This window comes from Furipterus horrens, unplaced genomic scaffold (genome assembly GCF_987537825.1).
Source record: "Furipterus horrens unplaced genomic scaffold, mFurHor1.1.pri manual_scaffold_5, whole genome shotgun sequence".
NCBI classification, from domain to species: domain Eukaryota; kingdom Metazoa; phylum Chordata; class Mammalia; order Chiroptera; family Furipteridae; genus Furipterus; species Furipterus horrens.
The window spans coordinates 69,015,197-69,036,228 of NW_028327175.1; the positions used below are offsets into that span (position 1 = coordinate 69,015,197).

At 35.6% G+C, this 21,032-nt stretch overlaps 2 protein-coding genes across 2 annotated transcripts in view; both read right to left on the reverse strand.

Moving 5' to 3' along the window:
• Positions 1-7,494: 7,494 nt before the first annotated feature.
• Positions 7,495-8,590, reverse strand: LOC150008764 (heterogeneous nuclear ribonucleoprotein A1-like). The gene has a single exon (XM_090279013.1). The coding sequence runs from the start codon at positions 8,570-8,572 to the stop codon at positions 7,610-7,612; it is 963 nt and encodes a 320-aa protein (XP_090135139.1). The 5' UTR covers positions 8,573-8,590; the 3' UTR covers positions 7,495-7,609.
• A 14-nt stretch (positions 8,591-8,604) lies between these two features.
• The window catches only part of SLCO6A1 (solute carrier organic anion transporter family member 6A1), a 100,667-nt gene continuing 88,239 nt past the window's right edge, over positions 8,605-21,032 (reverse strand). Inside the window, exon 15 of the mRNA XM_090279323.1 lies at positions 8,605-8,682. Within this exon, the coding sequence (XP_090135449.1) occupies positions 8,605-8,682 (78 nt within the window). The remainder of the gene's footprint in view (positions 8,683-21,032) is intronic.

Sequence of the window (21,032 nt, forward strand, 5' to 3'; positions counted from 1 at the left end):
AGGGGGCTGCTCATATAAGCAGCTAATAAACACAGTCTCTTTTCCAAAATATATTTCTAGTTCATAACTTGAATTTACAGATTATTTTAGGATGGCTTTTCATTACAATGTGGGAAAACTATATTTTGTCTTTCTAGATCCTACAAAGCTATTTTTTAAGCACAATATATTTTTGAATTTACATCTTATTTATATCAAATGTTTCTTAGTACAGAGTTACATCAATCTGTTTAAAAACGAAGAGTTGTCAAACAACCATACCCAATAATAAAATAAATAAAAATTGTATATCCACAGCTAAAGAATGCTATTCATCAGATACACACCTGCAAACAAAACAAGGGTGTAACCTTCACTTAGTAATGGATAAAATAGTTCTTTCTATCCATTGTTTTTCCTGATGGCAAATGACCAGAAATTTAGACTGTACAGACTTAAGGGCATAACCTTTGTCTTTCCTCTTCTGCCTCACTTATCCTCTCCCAATAAACAAAATTCCCTGCAGTTTATGTGGGAAGGAATGTATGGGCCAGAAGTGACTGCCACTGCACAAGAAATTAACCACCAGCATTCATACCTGACTCCCTTTAACTTCTTCTCTTTGAGCAGAAATAAACATAAAGCTATTTTTCCTTAAAAATATTGCGAATTCCTGAGTCTGGCCTTGCCTACACAGAGCAGAATTACATATAGACAAATACCAAGTGATCTTACCTCATACAAGAACCTAATGAAGAAAACAAACAAACAAGCAAAATAGAACCAGAGGTATGTAAAGAAGGAACAGACTGACAATGACCAGAGATGTAGCAGGAGGGGGATAAGGTGGAAAGAAGGGGAAGGGTCTAGTCAAGGAACTAGTATAAATGACCCATGGACACAGATGACAGGGTGGAGATTGACTGAGGGAGGGGGGAGAGTGGGCAGGGCAGGGGAGAGCAATGGGGGAAAATGGGACAACTAATAGAACAAAAAAAAAAAAAAAAAGAAAAAAAGAAAAAATAGATTATGCAAATGTGGGTACAATTCTTTGGTACACTTAAGAACCATTAAAGTATAAGATATTTATAAAGCTATTGTCAGTTATATTTTTAAAACTATACGTGTCTGTTCAATAAGATGACATATGTCATACTTTGAAAATCAAAATAAAGTGCAGGGAATGTTTTCTAAAAATAAAAGTTTATGACAATAACCACTTTAGATAACTCATTACTGTATAATATATCTATCTCAGCTAAAAAATAACAGAAATTAACTTGTTGCAATATTTTTAGTAAGTGAGAAACAAACTATATCCCATTTATTTTTATTATCTTCAGTTGCCTCGGTTAATATTACATGACTAATTAAACAGTAGTTTCATCCGTCAGCTCAGGACACAAGTTCAATTTATATATACTTTTTTGGAACACATTTGCATAAATTGAAGTACCCGTTGCAATCTAGTTTAAAATTGTATGTGTTTGCTCTAATACCGTCCTAAATGTTTACTACTGAAAAAAAGGATTACAATTTTACTGACTTTAAGGTGATAAAATATGTTTACAGAAATGCAAACTAGCTTTTTTGTTATCTCCAGTTTCAAAGAAAACTAAAAGAGGGTTTTTTCTGTTTGTGGGTTTTTGTTTGTTTAGTATTTTGAAAACAAATTCCCTGTAAGCTCATTTTTTGTCTTTACTGCAGCAGGTTTAGAACTGGAACATTTCATAGTTTTTATTTCTTTGTAATCCTCCTGAAATCATTAATCATGGAGACAATTCTTGTGAAGTCTCTTATGCGAAGTCCATGGCTGGTGGCAACAAGTCTCTCCCACCACTGCTTAGTCATTTTCATTTCCTCAGTGTCATTCATAGCAATTTAAACAGATTAATGTCAGTTAGAATCTTTCTTCTCAGTCAACAATATTGAAGTGAAAAAGAAGTCATAAAGGAAATTAAGTAAAGGCAACAAAAGCATGTGATAAGTGCATTTTTGATCTAAAAATAATAACGTTAGGGTAGATTTAATGTTTGAATGTTATATATAGTATATATATATAATATATATACCTTATATATATACTATATATTACCTATAATACTATATTACATTTCATATATAATTATATATAGTATTAGTTTCCTAGGGCTGGCATAACAAAGTACCAACTGGGTAGCTTAAAACAACAAAAATTTATTGTCCTGAAGGCTAGAGTCCAAAATCAAGGTATCAGCAAGGTCATGCTTCCTCCAAAGGCTATAGGGAAGGACTCTTCCTTTTATCTTCCTAACTATCATACAATCCTGTGTTCCTTGGTTTAGAGACATATCACTTCAATTTCTGTCTTTTTCTTCTCATGGTGCTCTCCCCTTTGTGTTCTGTGCCCATTCCTCTTCTTATGCAAAGGCCCACCCTCAGCCAGTATGACCTCATCTTAACTTGATTCCATCTTCAAAGATCATGTCTCCAAATGAGGTCACATTTATAGGCAGTAGGAGTTAGGATATAAGCATATCTTTTGAGGGGACACAATTCATCTACAATGAACAAATTTTGCTGCAAGAGGCTTCAATGGAAAACATGCAAGTGAGGGAGACTGGAGCAAGTTGGGAAGTGACTTTAAAAAGAGATACTTCAGATCTTAATTGCATATTTTCTTTTTCTTTTTTTCTTAATCTTTTCTTTTTTTGGAAGGGAATGGCAAAAAAAACACCAATTAATTGCAAATTTTCTAAATCCCACAGAAGATCTTATACTTGTATTGAGACTTTGGTTCCAATGGCATTAAAGATAAGGTCACTGGCCATTCCTTTGTTCAACTGTTTTTTGAAAGTTTATTACATATAAAAGAATAAAGTAGTGAACAACACAATACTTCCTTTCAAAGCTCTAATCTAGAAAAGAGCCAGGTGGGTAAGCAGTTGCAATTCATTGTATAACATGAACAGACTGGCATTTAAAAGCAAAAACAAAAACAAAACAACTTCCTTTCTCAGAAGGGTGGAGAGTGGTGTTATCACAGGCCAAGAATGCAGTGAGAGAGGTATTATGCTGATAACAAACCTAGGTTACAAAGGTTGGGTCAAGAGGAAATGATTGCAAAGACAAAAAGAAGAGACACACAGAAGACTGTGTGGCTTGAGGAACTCTCAAGTCCCAGCCACCAAGTCTGTAACATCACCTGCAGTTGCACCCATCCTTTCCTTTATGCCCTCGGCTGCCAAGGAAGAAAGGCTTTCCCTTCACTTAGCTAATCTTTCTTCCTGTGCTTTGGAATCCATCCTATTTCTTTCTAAGTAACCTAGCTCTATTAGATATATTCTTGCTCTTTGACCACAATCTCTAACTTCCTCCTTCGCACCAGCCTTTGAACACGCTCAGGCTACCCCATCATAAACACTAGTAGCAACAGCCACCACATCTGCCACCCTCAACAAACCTCAGGACTCCAGCCAACTACTGGCTTACATCTTCTGTTCGCAGCTGCATGCGGTACAAGTTGTTTACATTTGATGTGTCCAATTGCTCATCTCCAAAACATTTGGCTTCTGCTCCTACAGTTCTTCTGAAACTTCTCTCATCCTAAGTTTCCAGGAAACTCTTTGTTGCCAAACCCAGTAGACATTTTCATTGCTTACTTCCCTTGACCTCTCAGCAACATGTGAGAATTTTGACTACACTCATTATCTTCATGGACTCTCTTACCTTGTGTTTTATTATATTGATTTCAGCCTTGGTTTCCTCTCTTCTCCTTCTTAGTCTCTTCCTCTAGCCATTTCTCATATTTTATGTTCTTCAGAATTCCTCAATTTGTGGGGAGGCTTTTTCTTCTTTGGAAAATTTGTCTTTTTTCCACAGGTTAATTAAATATTTTTATATGGATGCTCCCCAATTATGACTCCAGCTTCATATCTGTATTTTCAATGCTGAAAGACATTTGGCTACCTCATGGATACCTCAAAATTAATATGTCTAAAAATGAATTCATATCTTCAAAATCATCTATTCCTCCTATGTTCCACATATTAATAAATGGTAACACTGTATCAAAACATACAAGCTAGGGGTACAATGTTCAATTTCTCTCCCATTCTCTCATTCTCTCTCTTCCTCCTTCTCTTTCTCTCTCATTCCTCATCCTTCAACATTCATATTCTACCTTCCATCTCACTGTACTACTGTATTCCTGATCACTCTAACACTTTAACTCCCACAAATTTCTTCTTAAAAGAATTACATTCTGTGTGTGATATACGCCTCTCCCAAACTGCCTATGGGACCAAGGGGAGGCTGATTACATCTTCAGCTCCCCAGCTAGGACCTGATTAAACCATCCAATTATACCAATAATATCCCCCTTGGTATTAATTAATTTAGGAGCTCAAATTTAATGCAATCTGGTCATTATTACCTTTTCAACTGTTATTGTTGCGGGCATAGGCATGCAACCAATGAATGTACACAATGCAGCATGCTAGCTTTGCTGCTTTGACTAAAGTTTTATTCCCTTAAGCCTATTTATATTACAGATGTATATATCCATAAGTAATATAATATTACAAGTCGTCGGCAGCCATCCGTCTCGAGAGACGATGGTGTAGCTTCTTAAGAGTCTATCTGCACCGCCGAGAATGGTTGTGCAGTCCGACTCGGGAGTGACACGGTATCTGTCTCCTCCCGTGTTGAATCGGCATCTTGCGATGACGTTGGAGTGTCCTCTCCAGTGAAGCTGAAGGTACAGAGCCTGGGCAGGGTGATATGGAGGGTCTGCTGTTGCCCATGCAGCAGACCCCCCCCTCTCTTCGCAGCTGAAGGGTCCAAGGGAAAGACGGAGTCAATACAGCTTGGCTTCAGGTGCGCCGCAGGAGTTGCCGGTGTTGACTACAACGTCGAACCGCCTTAGGGACTCCGGCTCCGGATTTTCTGTTGGGGTTTACTCCCTTAGCCTTTCCCCTGAAGAGGTATGCCGCAAGGCAGCGGAGGTTTTTGGAGTCAGAGTTTTCCTTCTCTGATGTGCCCTGACTGGAAGATCGAACCAGCGACACTTAGCTCGCAGGCCGACGCTCAATCCACTGAGCCAAACCAGCCAGGGTGAATATTACAAGTAATAAACATATATTTAAACTGTAATTGAGCATTTTTCATTCAAATTTTTTTCTAAGATTTATTCATTTTGACAGCTATACTTCAGTTTCATTCACTTTCATGGTAGTGTGGTTTCCAGCACAAAATATATATTCTTATTAATATTTATACGTTTCATTTATTTCCTAATACAAACCAAGGCTTTTATAAACATTTCATACATATCTTTTTTTGGACATATATAAAAATTTTCTAAGCTATATATTCCCAGAAATGTAATTTCTGAGTTACAGGGTATACACTTTCAATTTGGAAGATAAAACTAAATGGCTATCCACAATGCTTGTACCATTTCATACTTGTGCCAGCAGTCTAAGAGAGCTTCTGTTTGGCCAAATCCTCAACAAGAAATACTGTCGTGCTTTTTTAATTTTTGTAATTCAAATGAGTACAAAATGATATTTTTATGAGGTTCCTCAGTTTGTGTTTTCATGCTTACTTCATTAGGTCAAACATCCTTTCATGTGATTGTTGGGCAATTGTGTTTCCTCCTCTATAAAATGACTATTTTTCCATCAGGGTTTGTCTTTTGCTGGTTGAATTTTAGAATTTGTAATATTTATGTGTATTAGTATATTCAGTATTGTCTAAGCAGGAAGTACTTTTGTCTTGAGCTCTGTGCTTTATGAGGCTTCATTCACTCTGGCTTGATTCCAGTTTTTCCCCTTCCTGTTGGGTGAGGAGTCCCAAGGGGCAATGCCAGGACTTCCAAGAACTTGGAGTTTTCTGATTCAGCACCCCTGATCCTGATTCCTCAGCCCACACAGGCCACTTCCTCTTCCCTAAATCCATCATCTGGAAGTCATACCACACCACCAGTGTGCACATTCTTAGGCCCCAGGGATGGCCAATGGACAACTGTCTGTAGGCAGGTGGGAGTTACCCTTAGAGCTTTGGGCATAAGCACCAATGTATCCATACACTATACATAGTGCTGGTAGAAACCAAGCCAACATTTTACTTAAAAATTAAAAGAAAAAGAAAGAAATTCAGGAGACATAAAAAATAAAAGCAAGGTAGTAGAAATTACTAAAACGATATCAATAACACTGGGGAACACAATTTTTGTTGAGTTAGATCTGACACTTGACACTTGTTTTTGACTAACTTTTGGCATCTGAATCCAAAAATGACCCCAGTTTTTCTGTATCATGTCAACTTCTTAAGGTACAGGATACCCTCTCTTTGACCCAAAAATTATACAAAATGTACATACAAGGAAAATAAAAAATTACCTGAATAGACTGTTTATTTAGAGTTATTTTATTTATATAAAGGCTATATATTGTTACTATAAGTCAAATTGTGCACGAGTAGTAAAGTTCTGCTACCAAAAATACATATTAATGTATTTTATCTTTTCAAACGACAGGCTAGGAAATGCCAAAATGAAATACTTGAAACAGTCTCCTTCGGTTGGCAAAGCTTTAACAAATTGCTTCATGAGACCCAGTTTTATGTGGAGAGGTAGGAGTATAATATTCTTTCTGTCAACAAGTGGCTCATGTAGAATGTTTGGATCACCAGGTTTGAGGTCAAGTCTTGGAAGCCAATTTGACTCCACCCAGTTCTCACGAGCTCTGCTGTCCCACATACACAGAAAACAGGGATACTTGGTGTATCCGCATTGCTCACCATGAAGGAAGCAGACCATTTTAAGGTTAACACAGATAATCCAATTGTGCTTATCATATTGTAACAGATCAATGACTTTATTTACATCTTCATATTCTTCATGGAAACAAACTGAATGGCCAATTAGGACTGCACCAAATAAATTGCCATTGTGGAGGAGGACACACTTCAAGCTCCTCTTGGAGCTATCGATGAATAGTCACCATTCAATTGTGTTCTAGACTGGAATTCCCTATTCCTTCATTAAACCATGTATGTTATGGCAATACACAAAGCCAACATCACTTTGAAAGTACTACAGAAATGCACTTTTTTCTTCATCAAAATAGGATGCCTTTGCTCCTTTTTCAAGCAAGTTTTTCTCATGCAGTCTTGATGCTAGTTCTGAAGCCTTTTTGGATAGTCCCAAATTTCATGCCAAATCATTCAACTCATGCTAATCAAATCTCTTACAAACTGAGTCACCTCCAATTTCAAAATCTTTTTTTTTTTTTAAAGACACATTTATTCAGCGTCATGATCAGACTATTACATTTAGCAATCAACAGCATGGGTGCAAAAAAAAAGAAAAAAGGGAAAAAAAAACTACATTAAAAACCCTTTTTTGGAATGCTTTACACTTTCCACAGAACAGAAACTAAAATAACCTGTTATACAATTAATCACAAATACAGTCCTCGAGTTTTTTGCCCATTCACATTAGTATTGTCTAAAACATGTCTTCTTTGTAGCAGGTAGGCCCTGCCACCGCTGTGCTTGGCTGAGTTCACAAATCTGTTGTAACCTGTAGCTTCCCTGTCACTTCTCTGGCTCTCCTCTCCTGCTAAGCTTTGTTTCCTGGTAGTAATTAAAACCTTCTGCCACTGCCATAGCTACTGCTGCTGCTGGAACCGCCATAGCCACCTTGGTTGCGTGGTTTGGCAAAGTATTGGCCTCCACCACCATAAGGGCCAGAGCTTCTGCCTCCAAAGTTTCCTCCTTTCATGGGTCCAAAATTTGAAGATTGATTGTTGTAATTGCCAAAATCATTGTAGCTTCCGCCACCTCCAAAATTACTTCCATCATTACCAAATCCATTATAGCCATCCCCACTGCCACCATATCCACCACCACCACGGCTACCACCAAAGCCACCTCGACCACTGAAGTTTCCTCCACGACCAAAGTTGTCATTACCACCAAAACCACCTCCATGACCACCTCCGAAGTTTCCAGAACCACTTCGACCTCTTTGGCTGGATGAAGCACTAGCCATCTCTTGCTTAGATAGGGCTTTTCTCACTTCACAGTTGTGGCCATTTACAGTATGGTATTTCTGAATGACAATCTTGTCTACAGAGTCATGGTCATCAAAGGTAACAAAAGTGAAGCCTCTCTTTTTGCCACTGCCTCGGTCAGTCATGATTTCAATCACTTCAATTTTCCCATATTGTTTAAAATAATCTCTTAGGTGATGTTCCTCAGTGTCTTCTTTAATACCACCAACAAAAATCTTTTTCACAGTTAAGTGTGCACCAGGTCTTTGAGAATCTTCTCTTGAGACAGCCCTCTTTGGTTCCACAACTCTTCCATCCACCTTGTGTGGCCTAGCATTCATGGCTGCATCCACCTCCTCCACAGTGGCGTATGTGACAAACCCAAAGCCTCTGGAGCGCTTGGTATTTGGATCTCTCATCACCACACAGTCTGTGAGCATTCCCCATTGCTCAAAATGGCTCCTCAGACTCTCATCTGTTGTTTCAAAGTTCAAACCTCCAATAAAGAGCTTTTGTAGCTGTTCCGGCTCTTTGGGAGACTCTGACTTAGACATGACGACTTCAGGGCAGGAGACTTGAATGATGCTTACTCAGCGGTGTCCACCAGCAGAAAGCCAATTTCAAAATCTTCATCATTGCTGTTCCTTACTTCTTCACCATACTCCTGTTTTTCGAAAGAGGGTAGTTCAATGAAAACTGGCACTGGGATTTCAGCTGAATGAGGCACTGGGGGTATAGCTGATGCTAGACTAGGTACTCTATTTTACATTTATTTTTCTTATTATATCCTGACATTTTCACTAAACAAAAGTAACAGTCACATGAACGATCTCTGGGCTCTTGCCAAACCATAGGTATACGAAATGGCAATTTATCACATGTTCCCTTCGTCCCCATCCGTAAACTCTCGACACGCTGCTTGCACACCTTGTGAGGGACCCAAGACTCATCTTGATCACCAAATTTTACTTTAAAATATGCAAAATCAGCTTGCCTGACAAATGCGCTGATGTTTGTCCTTTGACTGGGAATGGTGAAACTGCCACAGACAGAACAAAACAAATCAGGGTTGTTTAGGGACTTACAATAAGAAATAGCAGAGGCAGAAATAATCTGAAGGAAAGAAAATAAGTACATATGTAAATAAAAAAATAAATTCTGCTAACTTCTTGTATACAGACAAGAACTCAGAGTACACTTCAAAATACGATTCACTATATAGAGCATCACACAACCTCTTATCACACTGTCTCATTTGTAACTGAATAGCCTAGACAAGTATGAACCTGTCTCTGGTCTCCAAGGTCATCCCCCACCCTTCCCCACTTGAGGGAGGTTTGCTCTCAGCCAATAGGAGAGCACTAGTGCTTCCCTCAATCCAGGCTCAATCCAGCCTAGAGTGGTCGCATTAAGATAAGCTGTACAGAAAAATCTTGACATGATAGAAGAAAACTAACTGAAGTTTTGAAGTCAGCATGCCTATTTAAGTCTAAAACAGCTGAACTCAACAGAAACTATGTTAAAAATTGTTCCCTTGTTTAATTATGTCATAGTCTATGGCTTAATGTTGTCATTTTAAAATACAAATATTACCCCATTGGATGGAAAAAGTATAATTAAAATAAAAATATAGGAAAAGTTGAAATTAAAATATGGAAAAAGTTCTCCCGGACAAATAAAAAGCTGGTAAATCTATATTATTATAAGATATTGTAATGTAAATGGAAATTTAAAGCAAAGAATATTTTGTGATTAAAAAAGCTGCATTGCACTTGTATCAATTATTATATATACTTTTTATCAGCATTACTATTACTACAACCTTTTTGATCAGCCAAGTTTGCTCAAATTGAGCCAAATTTTAATCTATTCACAATTCCTTCTTGCCTCTTGTACTTCTAAAATAATTTCATATTGGAGGAGATATAAAATACTTCTAAAAGCACAGGGTTCTTCTCACTGCATGTGCAGTCAGACTGATGAACAAAGCACAAACCTACACTCTGCTTTATTTAGCAAACATATTTCAATCAGAAAGGCTTAGAAAACTTCAAAATAAAACAGTAAGCAAAAATATACAAGAAAGTCCAACTAAAAAGAAAGATGGTATTACACAATTTTAAAATTTGACAAGAAAAAATCCAGAACAAAAGACATTAAAAGTGTTATTAACATTTATACAACCAGAAATACAGTAACTACTTTTGTAAAGTAGAAATTACAGGAGGTTGAAGAAGAAATAGACGAACACAAACACTGCAAGACTTCATTATAGTTCTCTGAGGCTGCATTTCCCCAGAAACACAAGCTATGACAGGAATCTGAATGTGGTTAGCAGCAGCATCAGAGGAGGAATGAAAAGTAAGATAGGAAATGATGTAAAGAAGCCAATAGTCGCTGCACTGATACACAAATGCACAGGTTGTCACTCCTCTGGGAGCCCATGTGAAACATGCCTCAGAGTTGTCTTGCCTAAGGGGCAAGAAATATTTCATGTTTATTCTCCAACTCCCTTAAGGCTGAGAGCAACTCCTGGAGGCATTAATTCTTTGAAACTTGTGGCCTTCCCTTACTCACAGGCTGAAAGCCACCTCTGAGGTGGTAATTCAACAGGAGCTTGTGGTAGGATGTTCTGGGCATGTAGTAGAACAATAAACTCTGAGAAACTATGAGTAGTGCAGAGACACATATGGTAAAGTTTAGTCCAGGCACAGCTCAGATTCTCTTGTGCTCCATGTTAAGTTCACTTAAGTGCTATCTTTCCATTTATCACTTGACCTTCATATATAGAGGGACAAACATTTAGGGAAGCAAGGAAATAGGGATTGATTGGGCAATCAATAATGTCTGCTACTATCTCCCAGCAATCACTCACAAACTTCTTCCTACAAATACACCTTAAAAATGCCAAAACTACATTAAGAAAAAACAATTCCAAAGTCTCTTCAAATTATTCCAACCAGCTCCAAGTCCAGAACTTTTGTGCTATGTTCTGTCACTATTGTTAGGTCTGCATGTAACTTGCTGTGTGGGCTTATTACTAGACAGAATACAAATAACTCCTATATAAGTAATCAAGGAAACTTTCAAAAAATTTTATTTAAAAACATGGAATAGATTTTAAAATAAAGATTAAAAATATAAAATAGAAATATGGAATAGGTTTATACATTCCCCTTCTCCTCCAAACATGACAGCTTCCCCTTCCCACCCCCAGGTGAGGGGTGAGCTAAGAGAGATGACAATCTGAAACATGGGTGAAACATGAATGATGATGGTGACATAGGAGGCCCCAGAACTCACATACTCCTGTGGACACAAAAAATATACAGCTACACATGGAGACATTCCTCTGAAAGAAATCCAGAAACTAGCTGATCAAATCCTACAGATTGGGAAAACAAAGCAACTAGGTCTGTCTAGAAGGTATCCAACCACGTAATATAAAAAATAGATACATTTATTGAAGAAGACACAAGATACAAAAAACACTGTACACAGGACAATGACACCTCAGTCCCTTCACAGTAGGCACCTTGAGACCCCATACAGTTCTCCCAATGACCATCAGCTGCCCTGTTGTATTTTCCTGAATCTCATCGATGGTCTGAAATCTCTTCCCTTTCAAAGATGATTTTAGTTTTGGGAAAAGCCAGAAGTCACAGGGCACCAAACCTGGGCTGGAGTAGGGCCGAGTCACCTTTGGGATTTCATGTTTCATAAAAAAAACTCTGCACAAGACTTGATACATGGGGGCGGGGGGCACATTGTTGTGAGGAAGCTGCCAATCACCAGTTGCCTATAGCTGTGGCCTCCTGAATCATCTAAATAGTTTCTGCAAAGAAATACTCAGGCTTAAGGAAAATTTGATGCAGATTCGTTCCTATACTCACTCAGTCATTTTGAATGCAATGGCCACATAGTACACATGCTCACTCAACAACTATCACCTGGAACCCTGGGCTGTGCGATCTGGCCCTGAGTTGGAATCGCTCCCCAGGTGTCATTCCCAGCTTTTATCTGCCACAGGTGAATGTGGGACCACCCATTCCGCCAGCCACTGCTGCTGCTGCTGCCTCCTTGCCACCAACACACTGAGTCCTCCTTACCCTGGCTCCCTGTCTCCGTCATTGCTCCCTGGTTCTGCCCATCCTACTCATCTAGATGAATATTTCTTTATTAGAACCTTGGCTGTCAGACTTCCATACAGTTCAATATTCTGGCAGTTCTGGTTGTTTTTTGTTTTGAGGTTATTAGTGATCCCTCTTATGGTTGTGCAAGGAGGCAAAGCATGTCTACCTATGCCTCAATCTTGGTTGTAAGTCTCTACTTTTTTTCATGGATTATTTTCCTGACCTCAGTGTATATCTTTATGATCATTATTTTAAAGCCTTTATCAGGTACATTGTTTATTTTCATTTCATTAAATCCATTTCTATAGTTTTATCTTATTCTTTTGGTTGGAACATATTTATCCTCTTCTTCATTTTTCTTCATTCTCTGTGTGTTGGTTCCTGAGCATTAGATAGAGCAGCCATGTCCTATTCTTAACAGAGTGGTCTCAGATAGGTGATATACCCTTCCCCCCAGCCTGGCCCAGCTCTTGGCTATCTCACAAATATTTGTGATTGTGCAAGTTGACTTCTTTATTCTTAATGGTTCCAAGCAGATGAGGGTACGCAAAGACCAATTGTGATATTAATATATGAGGTCTGTCCAGAAAAAGTCCAACTATTGTTAATATATGAGAATGGTTTGCAGTACATCAAAATAACCTGGTAGCCAAGTAGTGGACTGGAATGTTTATGCATGAATGATGATGACTTCATGGTACTAGTCAGTGGTGGTTGTAGACACCATTAAGTGAGCATGTGTACTGTCTGGTTGTCACATTCAAAATGAGCAGCAGAGCAACAAATCTGTATCAAATTTTGCCTTAAGTTTAAACATTCCTCGTGAAAACTATTCAGGTGATTCAGAAGGCCACAGCTATAGGCGACTGGTGATTGGCAGCTTCATCAGCACAACATGCCCCCACCACATGCATCACAACTCATCATGCAGAGTTTTTTAGCAAAACATTAAATCACCAAAGTGATTCAGCCCCTCTACAGCCCAAATTTGGCACCTTGTGACTTCTGGATTTTCCCAAAACTAAAATCATCTTTGAAAGGGAAGAGATTTCAGACCATTGATGAGACTCAGGAAAATACTACTACAGGGCAGCTAATGGTGATTGGGAGAACTCTTTGGGGTCCTAAGGTGCCTACTTTGAAGGGAACTGAGGTGTCATTGGCTTATGTACAATGTTTCTTGTATCTTGTGTCTTCTTCAATAATTGTCTCTATTTTTCATATTACATGACTGGGTATCTTCTGGATAGAGCTGTATAAGGACACACACACACGCACAATAAAATATTATTCAGTCATAGAAAAAAAGGATATTCTGCCATTTGCAATAACATGAATAGACCTCAAGTGTATTATGCTAAGTGAAATAAATCAGACAGAGAAAGATACATACTGTATGATCTCACTTATATACAGCATCTAAAATAAAGAAAACAAAACTAACTAACATTGACTTAAACTCATAGAAAAAGATGTCAGATTTGTGGTTACCAGAGGTGGGGGGGTGGAAGACAGGGTAATTGGATGAGGGTGTCTAAATATACAAACTTTTGTTTGAGGATAAATAAGTACTGGGGATTTAATGCACAACATGATGACTATAGTTATCACTTCTGTATATTATTTATATATATGAAGATTAAGAGAGGAGATCCTACGAGTTCTCATCAGAAGGTAATAAACATTGATTTTTTTAAACTATATGATTAATGTTAGCTTATTGTGGTAATCATTTCATAGTATAAATAAGTTATTAGGCTACATACCTTAAACATATATAATGCTATATGTCAATGACATCTTAATAAAACTGGAAAAAAATTAAGAATAAACTCTTAGTGCTGAAAAGGGAAACAAGCCTTTAATAAATTGAAAGTTGATACTTTCCTATTCTACATAAGAATGAGTACATGCTTAACTTAAAGCAGGAAACCTTCAATCCAATATAAACAAGAATCCAGAAAAGGAAAAGCTTGAGGAACTAGGATTTTCATAGTACAGCAGTCCCTCTCTAAATCGCGGTTCACTTATCAGGGCCTCACTGTATTGTGGGATTTATTTAAAATATTATATTTAATTATTTATCACGGATTTTTCGCTATACCGCGGGATTTTGCGATACTGTATACATATGTTGTTAAAGTTATGTAGGTTTAAGAATGTAGAATATGTTTAAGAACATAAGTAGTGCTTATAAAAGTGTGGAAAAGGTTAATAAGGGAGTGGGAAAGGTTAATAAGGGACTGGGAATAGTTTATAAGTGTATGGAAAGGGTTCATAAAGCCTTAACATATATATAAATTCTAAAAGAAATGTAAGGTTCCTACTTCATGGATTTTCACCTATCGTAGGGGGGTCTGGAACGTAATACCCAGGACAAATGAGGAATACTGTAATTATTCTACAGCTTTGGTGATAACGTTATTTGAAGAGCACAAATAAACACAACGATTCTAAAACATGAGCAATTTCTCCTATAATATGAGGTATGCATTCCTTTAAAATGTTCTTTTAGGCAAAATCAGGCACCAGAAATAACTAGACTTAGGAAGAAAATACTGTAGAGGTAAATCACTCAAAAACCTATGCAACTCTGTAACCTGTTCTGAGAAAAACAATCAGTCTTAATAAATCTTAGCAGAGCTAAATCCTCACTGGCATTTTCACCTACCAGCACAGTTGATCAAATGTAGTTTTAAATGCCGGGGCTCACCTTCTGCCTTTGGCATGCAGCTCCATGAGGGCATGAATTTTCAATGGAGGCATTTCATCACAAACTAAAAATCATGATATTTAGAAATATTTGCAGCTTCTTCATCACACTTGCAGCTTCCTTGAATACATTAACATCATAGAAAGCACAAAGATTTGTGATAATATCAAATCACTCAAAACTGACTCCAAAAGGAAGGTACTTCTGTAGGATTTTTAGCTGTTTTTTCTTAAGACTTAATATATTGCTAAGGTCTTCTCTTTAACAGTGAGAAAACTTCCCCTGATTTTTTCAAAAGCCACTAAACTGGTGTTAACCAATGGAACATCTGGGTTATACTTATATCATTTCTCTATTTACTAATTCTATATGAACTAGTTTATGACATATAAACTGTTATATGTTCTGTTGTAGCAAAAAAGTTATATTCAAATTTAAAGCCTTAATGCTACTCCCTAAAGTATTATAATTTTGATTATACCTTTGCTGGTTTGTTTTAAAAAAAATACATATCTAGATAATACGTGTTTACATATACACATTACAAGCACCTTCAGATTGGATCTGAGTGTTATTGTTTTACTTTGTTGCCTCATTATATAACTTTTAAAATATTTTATATATTTTTTTCAAGCAGTAGAATATTAAGAAAGGATGTAAGTGGACTAAAACGCTAAACCTTAATTCTCCTAGAAATAGCTATATTGTAAACTGATGTTTAAAATCCTATATACATTAAAAACATATTAGAAATGTTTCACAAGAAAGTACTTTAATATGAAAAGAAATATCTCCACAGATATATTTCTACTATGCAGGTGAACATCCCGTGGGCATTTCCTTTCTGAATGCAAGGCACGGCAACACATTTGTAGAATCTTTCAAGGAGGAACTCCTGTTTTCACACTCGGATCCTCAGATGTTCTGCACTCCTGCGTGTTCAAACAGAGAAGAGTCAAGCAGTTAAGTCGAGTTTCCCATAAAAACTAGTTTATAGATTTTCATAAATGGATGCTTAAGTTAAAGAAGAAAAATATATAGTATGACATAAATACTCCCTGCTTCACATTTCTTTCTGTCAGATAAGACCATGAAGAAGGCAACGTGTACTCTTCCACAGTCAGTCACTGGCCAATGTGAATAACGCAGGAGAAACATTGTCAGTTGTTCCTTCTCTCAAGGAATAAAAACCATTGCAGATAAAGAAGTTTTTGTGTTATAATAATCTGATTTTTATCACAATATTTGCAAAATTGCTATATAAGTTGTATGGGTATACAAATATATGTGAGGTAATTAAAACAAAAACTTTTTATAGACATGTTTAAGCTTAAAAAAAATTCCACAAATGGTTGACGCATTTTCTACATGCAAATTTGAAAATTTCTTCACATGAAATAATTATTATTCATCATAAAATTAAATTTAAATATACAAAAATGGATATCGATTTAGATATCAGGTAGTCTTTATCAATAAAATTCAAGTCAAGATAAAAATAGAACGGTTATAAGATCTTACTAAATTTTATGTCTACTGAAATTAAAAGACCATGGAAAATATGTATTGCAAACTGGCGAATTGACCAGAGAAATTTTCTAAGGAAACTTCTCCATCATCAAATAAAAGAAAAATAAAATGTTCATTTTTAAGGATTTAAAAGTTTTTTCTTGGGGAATAAATACAGCCTTATTTAAATTTTATTAGATGACCTGAATTGGCAAATTTAATTTTGAAAAGTTATTGAGAAATAAACATCCTCAATGCAATAGAAAGTAACAAAAATAAAACATATGAAACCTAAGTAATCTTGTATAGCCAAAAGCCAATAACTAATCATAAGATAGTATTGCCATCAGTTAACCTATGTGTATTTTCCCATATCCACTTCATCTTTTTCTTCAAAGTATTATTGTTCTATTGAAGGTACTAGATGTATATATTAGAATATCTTTTAAAATTTCAAAACACAAAGACTGTATTTCTGTATTTGTACTAAAAATATAATAAAACTTACGGGAGTATATTGATCACATTCATTTATCAAACATGTAACTACATTATAATTATTTTAAAATTTATTAATATAACATTCTACTGATGGACTGATAATGTATAATTCTTACACAATGATGATCCACTTCTTTCCTTCTCTCCTTTTTTTTTAAATTTTAGAGTTTTTACAGGTACAGACAGGATATCACTGCTTTCCTTTAGTAAATACTTGTATAGGCCAAATGCAATAGCAGTGAAGAAGATAGTGAATACTTTGCAAGAAAAACCTAAATTAAAAAAAAGTACAACCATCAGATGCATCAATTTATTTAAAGCAAAAATGTTTGTGGAAAGAATGTCAGTTACCAAAGAAAAGGTAAGTGTATTTTATTTCTAAAAGTATCAATTTCCCTATTGTAGAATGTAATTAATGTCATAAACATATCAAGTAACTTAAAGATTTTTTAAATATTTACAAAAACTTTTAGATTTCTTAAACATGTAGCCCAAGAAAAATGCAAGGTCTGTTGTTATTTCACAGAATGCATTAACTCAAAAGCAAACAAACAAAAATACACTTCTACCTTCAGAACTTAACTATCAATAGGAACTGGAATCTGTTTAAGTCGCTTTATGTAGCTTTACTCTTCTTGAAATAGTTTTTCCAAATACTAACAGAAATATTTTAGAAATATCAATTGATTATATAGGGTTTTTTAATTCATTTTTATGTTTCAAGTGTCAGAAAGTTAAGATAGTACAAGTATTATTTTAAAGTACTTAAACTTTGTATTCAAATAACCCTATTGATTGAAGTAAAAAATATTTCAGAGCAACAGTATCAATTATATGACAATATAAATTACAGTGATTTAAAAAGATAAAATAGAAAAAATTTAATGAGTCTATTTCATTTATAATGACACAATATTTCATGCATTCCATTATAAGAGCCAAACACTATAAACAATCCAAAGGTACATGAACAAGAATAGATTAGCTGTAGCACATTCACAAAAAATTTTAAAAGCACAAACTACTGCTATAGAATATCATGGATGAATTTCCCCAAAGCATAACATTAAGCAAGACAGACACAAACAAACGAAAAAAACAGTAAATGCTGTATTACATTTGCATAAATTTCTAGAACAGATAAAACCAACATATTATAATAGAAATCTGAAAGAGGTTTATCTGTGGAGGAGGGAAATGGACTAGGGAAAATTTCTATAGCTTGTTTTGGATGGTGGTTCCACAGGTGCACTCAGTTACCAAAAGCCATCAAATCAAACACCTAAGATCTATATTATGTAATTATATATTAATTACCAAAATTTTGCGATTGTTTTGTATTGCTGCTTGACACATTTTTATCAATATTCTTTTTTTTTCCTTTATTTTTGTTGACACTAATACAGATGTCCCATTTCCCTTCACTCTCTGCCTACCTCCACCCATCTCCTGCCCCCCTTCCCTCTGGCCATCACCACACTGCTGTCTTTGTCTATGTGTCATGCATACATGTTCTTTGGCTAATTCCTTCAATGTCTTTCATCAGTTCCACCCTTCCCATCTACTCTGATGGGTGTCAGTCTGTCCATGCCTCTGTTTCTATTTTATTCATCAGTTTACTTTGTTCATTAGATTCCACATATAAGGGCGAATCATATGATATTTGTCTTTCTCTGACTGGCTAATTTCACTTAGCATAATAATCTCCAGGTCCATCCATGCTGTTGCAAAAGGTAAGATTTCTTTCTTTTTTATGGTCACATAGCATTCCACTGTGTAAATCCACCACTGCTTTTTTATCTGTTCAACAAAACACAGTGTAACCAGCATCTGAATCAAGAACAAAGCATTGTTTATACCAGAGAATAGCTCTTCATGTTTAATCAAATTCACTAACCCAAAGGGTTGGTTTGGTTTGCTTAGTTTTTTGAAATTTTTTATAGCAGGTCAAAATTATGCAAGTGGATTCATACAGTACATACTCATTTATGTCTGGTTTATTTCTTTCAACATTATATTTGTGTGATTCATCTGTATTTTTTGCAGTAGGGTACTTTTCCTCTTCATTGTTGTATAGTATTCTTTGTCAATTTTATCAAAATTTATTATTCATCCTATTATTTATTGGCTATTTGATTATTTAGTTCTGTGAAATTTCTTTCAAGTCTTTCGTCCACTATTCTATTAAATTATTACTTCTTTGCTTAGTATTTATTTGTGAAAGTTCTTTACATATTTTGGACATTAGTTCTTTTTCACCTTTTTTACCTTTTTTACTGTCTCCTACACTGCAGCTCTCTTTTCTATCTCTTATTTCTTTTGATAATCAGAATTTATTAGTTTTAATATAGTTTGATTTTTTCTTTTATAGCTAGTGCTTTTTGTATCCTGTTTATGAAATCTCTTCCTACTCCAAGGCCATGAAGATACTCCCCTGTTTTTCTCAAAAGGTTTTATTGTCTTATCTTTTACATTTAGATCTACAATGCATTTAGAATTGTTTTTATCTATATGATTTGAGGTAGGCATGAAGATGTATTTTAGATATATGCATATATAAAATGAGCTATTACCCTTTATTTAAAGCTCATCTCTTTAATCATTGCAGTGTCTTCTTTCTTTGCCATAAATCAGTTGAGTAAGCATGTGTGGATTTGTTTCTGGATTCTCCATTCTGTTCCATTGGTCAATGTGATGACAATAGCATCAATGACCTAGTGTGTTAATTATTATAGCTTGATAATAGGTTTGAATATCTGATAGAATATATACCTCAATTTTGTTTCATTTTTAAGATTTTCTTGGCCCTTTGGCTTTCATGTGAGTTTTAATTCCCTTGTCAATTAAAAAAATACCTTGTGGTATTTCGTTTGTGATCACTTGATGAATAGGTTAATTTAGGAGAAGTGGCATTTTCAAATCTTTGTATCTGGAAACATATGCATTTTTCCAGTTACAGTTGTACCTCAGTACTCATCATTAACTTGTTTTGACAGTTGACAAGCAAGTGATGATTGATGAAGCATTTTCTCTTGTGGGGTAGTGTAGTGACTCACACAATTTCTAACAAGTGCAATGGGTAGGGTGCAAGCACCAGGTGCTGAAACATTTTTTTTCATCGAAATGCAACAAGTACCAGGTTTGACAAGTTCTGTAGCCAACATGTACCAAGGTACCACTGTACTTACATTTTAACATCTCAGGTAAATTTTGTACTCGTTAGTATAGAGGTTTTATAGCACTTTCAACCGATATCTTTCTTGGTACTTCACTTTTTATGTTATTGTAGTTATTGTATTACTTTTTATTTGGTTGTACCTGGCATATAGAAAGACAACTGAATTTTTTATATTGATTGTATATTACACAAGCTTACTAAATTCACTTCTTAATTCTAATATATGTGTTTCTGGGTATTAATGCTAATTACAGGTCTGTTCACTTTATAAAATATGTTCATTTATACATTTATAAATGTGCTCTTTCTGAAAATACATATATTTCCATAAAATTTTTACCAAAAACAAACAAACAAACACCCAATGAAGTGGTAAATGTGGCAAGTTAGGAAATGTTCGCAAAAGACTTATAAATCATCTCTTTAGTGCAAGTAAAGAAAGAACTGATAAAATCCTTCATTTAAGGTAAAAGGTATGTAATGAGTCAATCCAATGAAAACTTTAAAGAAAGAGCAGAAGAATTTCCTTGCTACCACAGGGAACTGAAGAATTACCAACTTTTTTGAGTGATAAAACTTTTAAGAATGATGAATGCCAGACTTCCTCCACAGGAAGAAAGTTTTTTGACATAAACTGAACAAAAAGAGTTTTAGGGTTTCAAAGATATACTAAAGTTCAGTGAGGGCTTCTAGGGTTCACAGATTTGCTCTATAGTTGTCGAGTGCAAAGAACTTCTTGTGACAATGACAGTGTTCTAGCTTTATCTGATGATAAGGCTATCATCAGATTTCTCAGCAGAAACACTACAAGCCAGAAGGGAATGGCAAAAAATTTTCCAAGCAATGAAAGACAAAGGCCTACAACCAAGAATACTCTACCCAGCAAGGCTCTCATTCCAAATGGAAGATGAAATAAGGAGTTTCCCAGACAAGAGAAAGCTTAAAGAATACATCTCCACCAAACCAGCATTGCAAGAGAT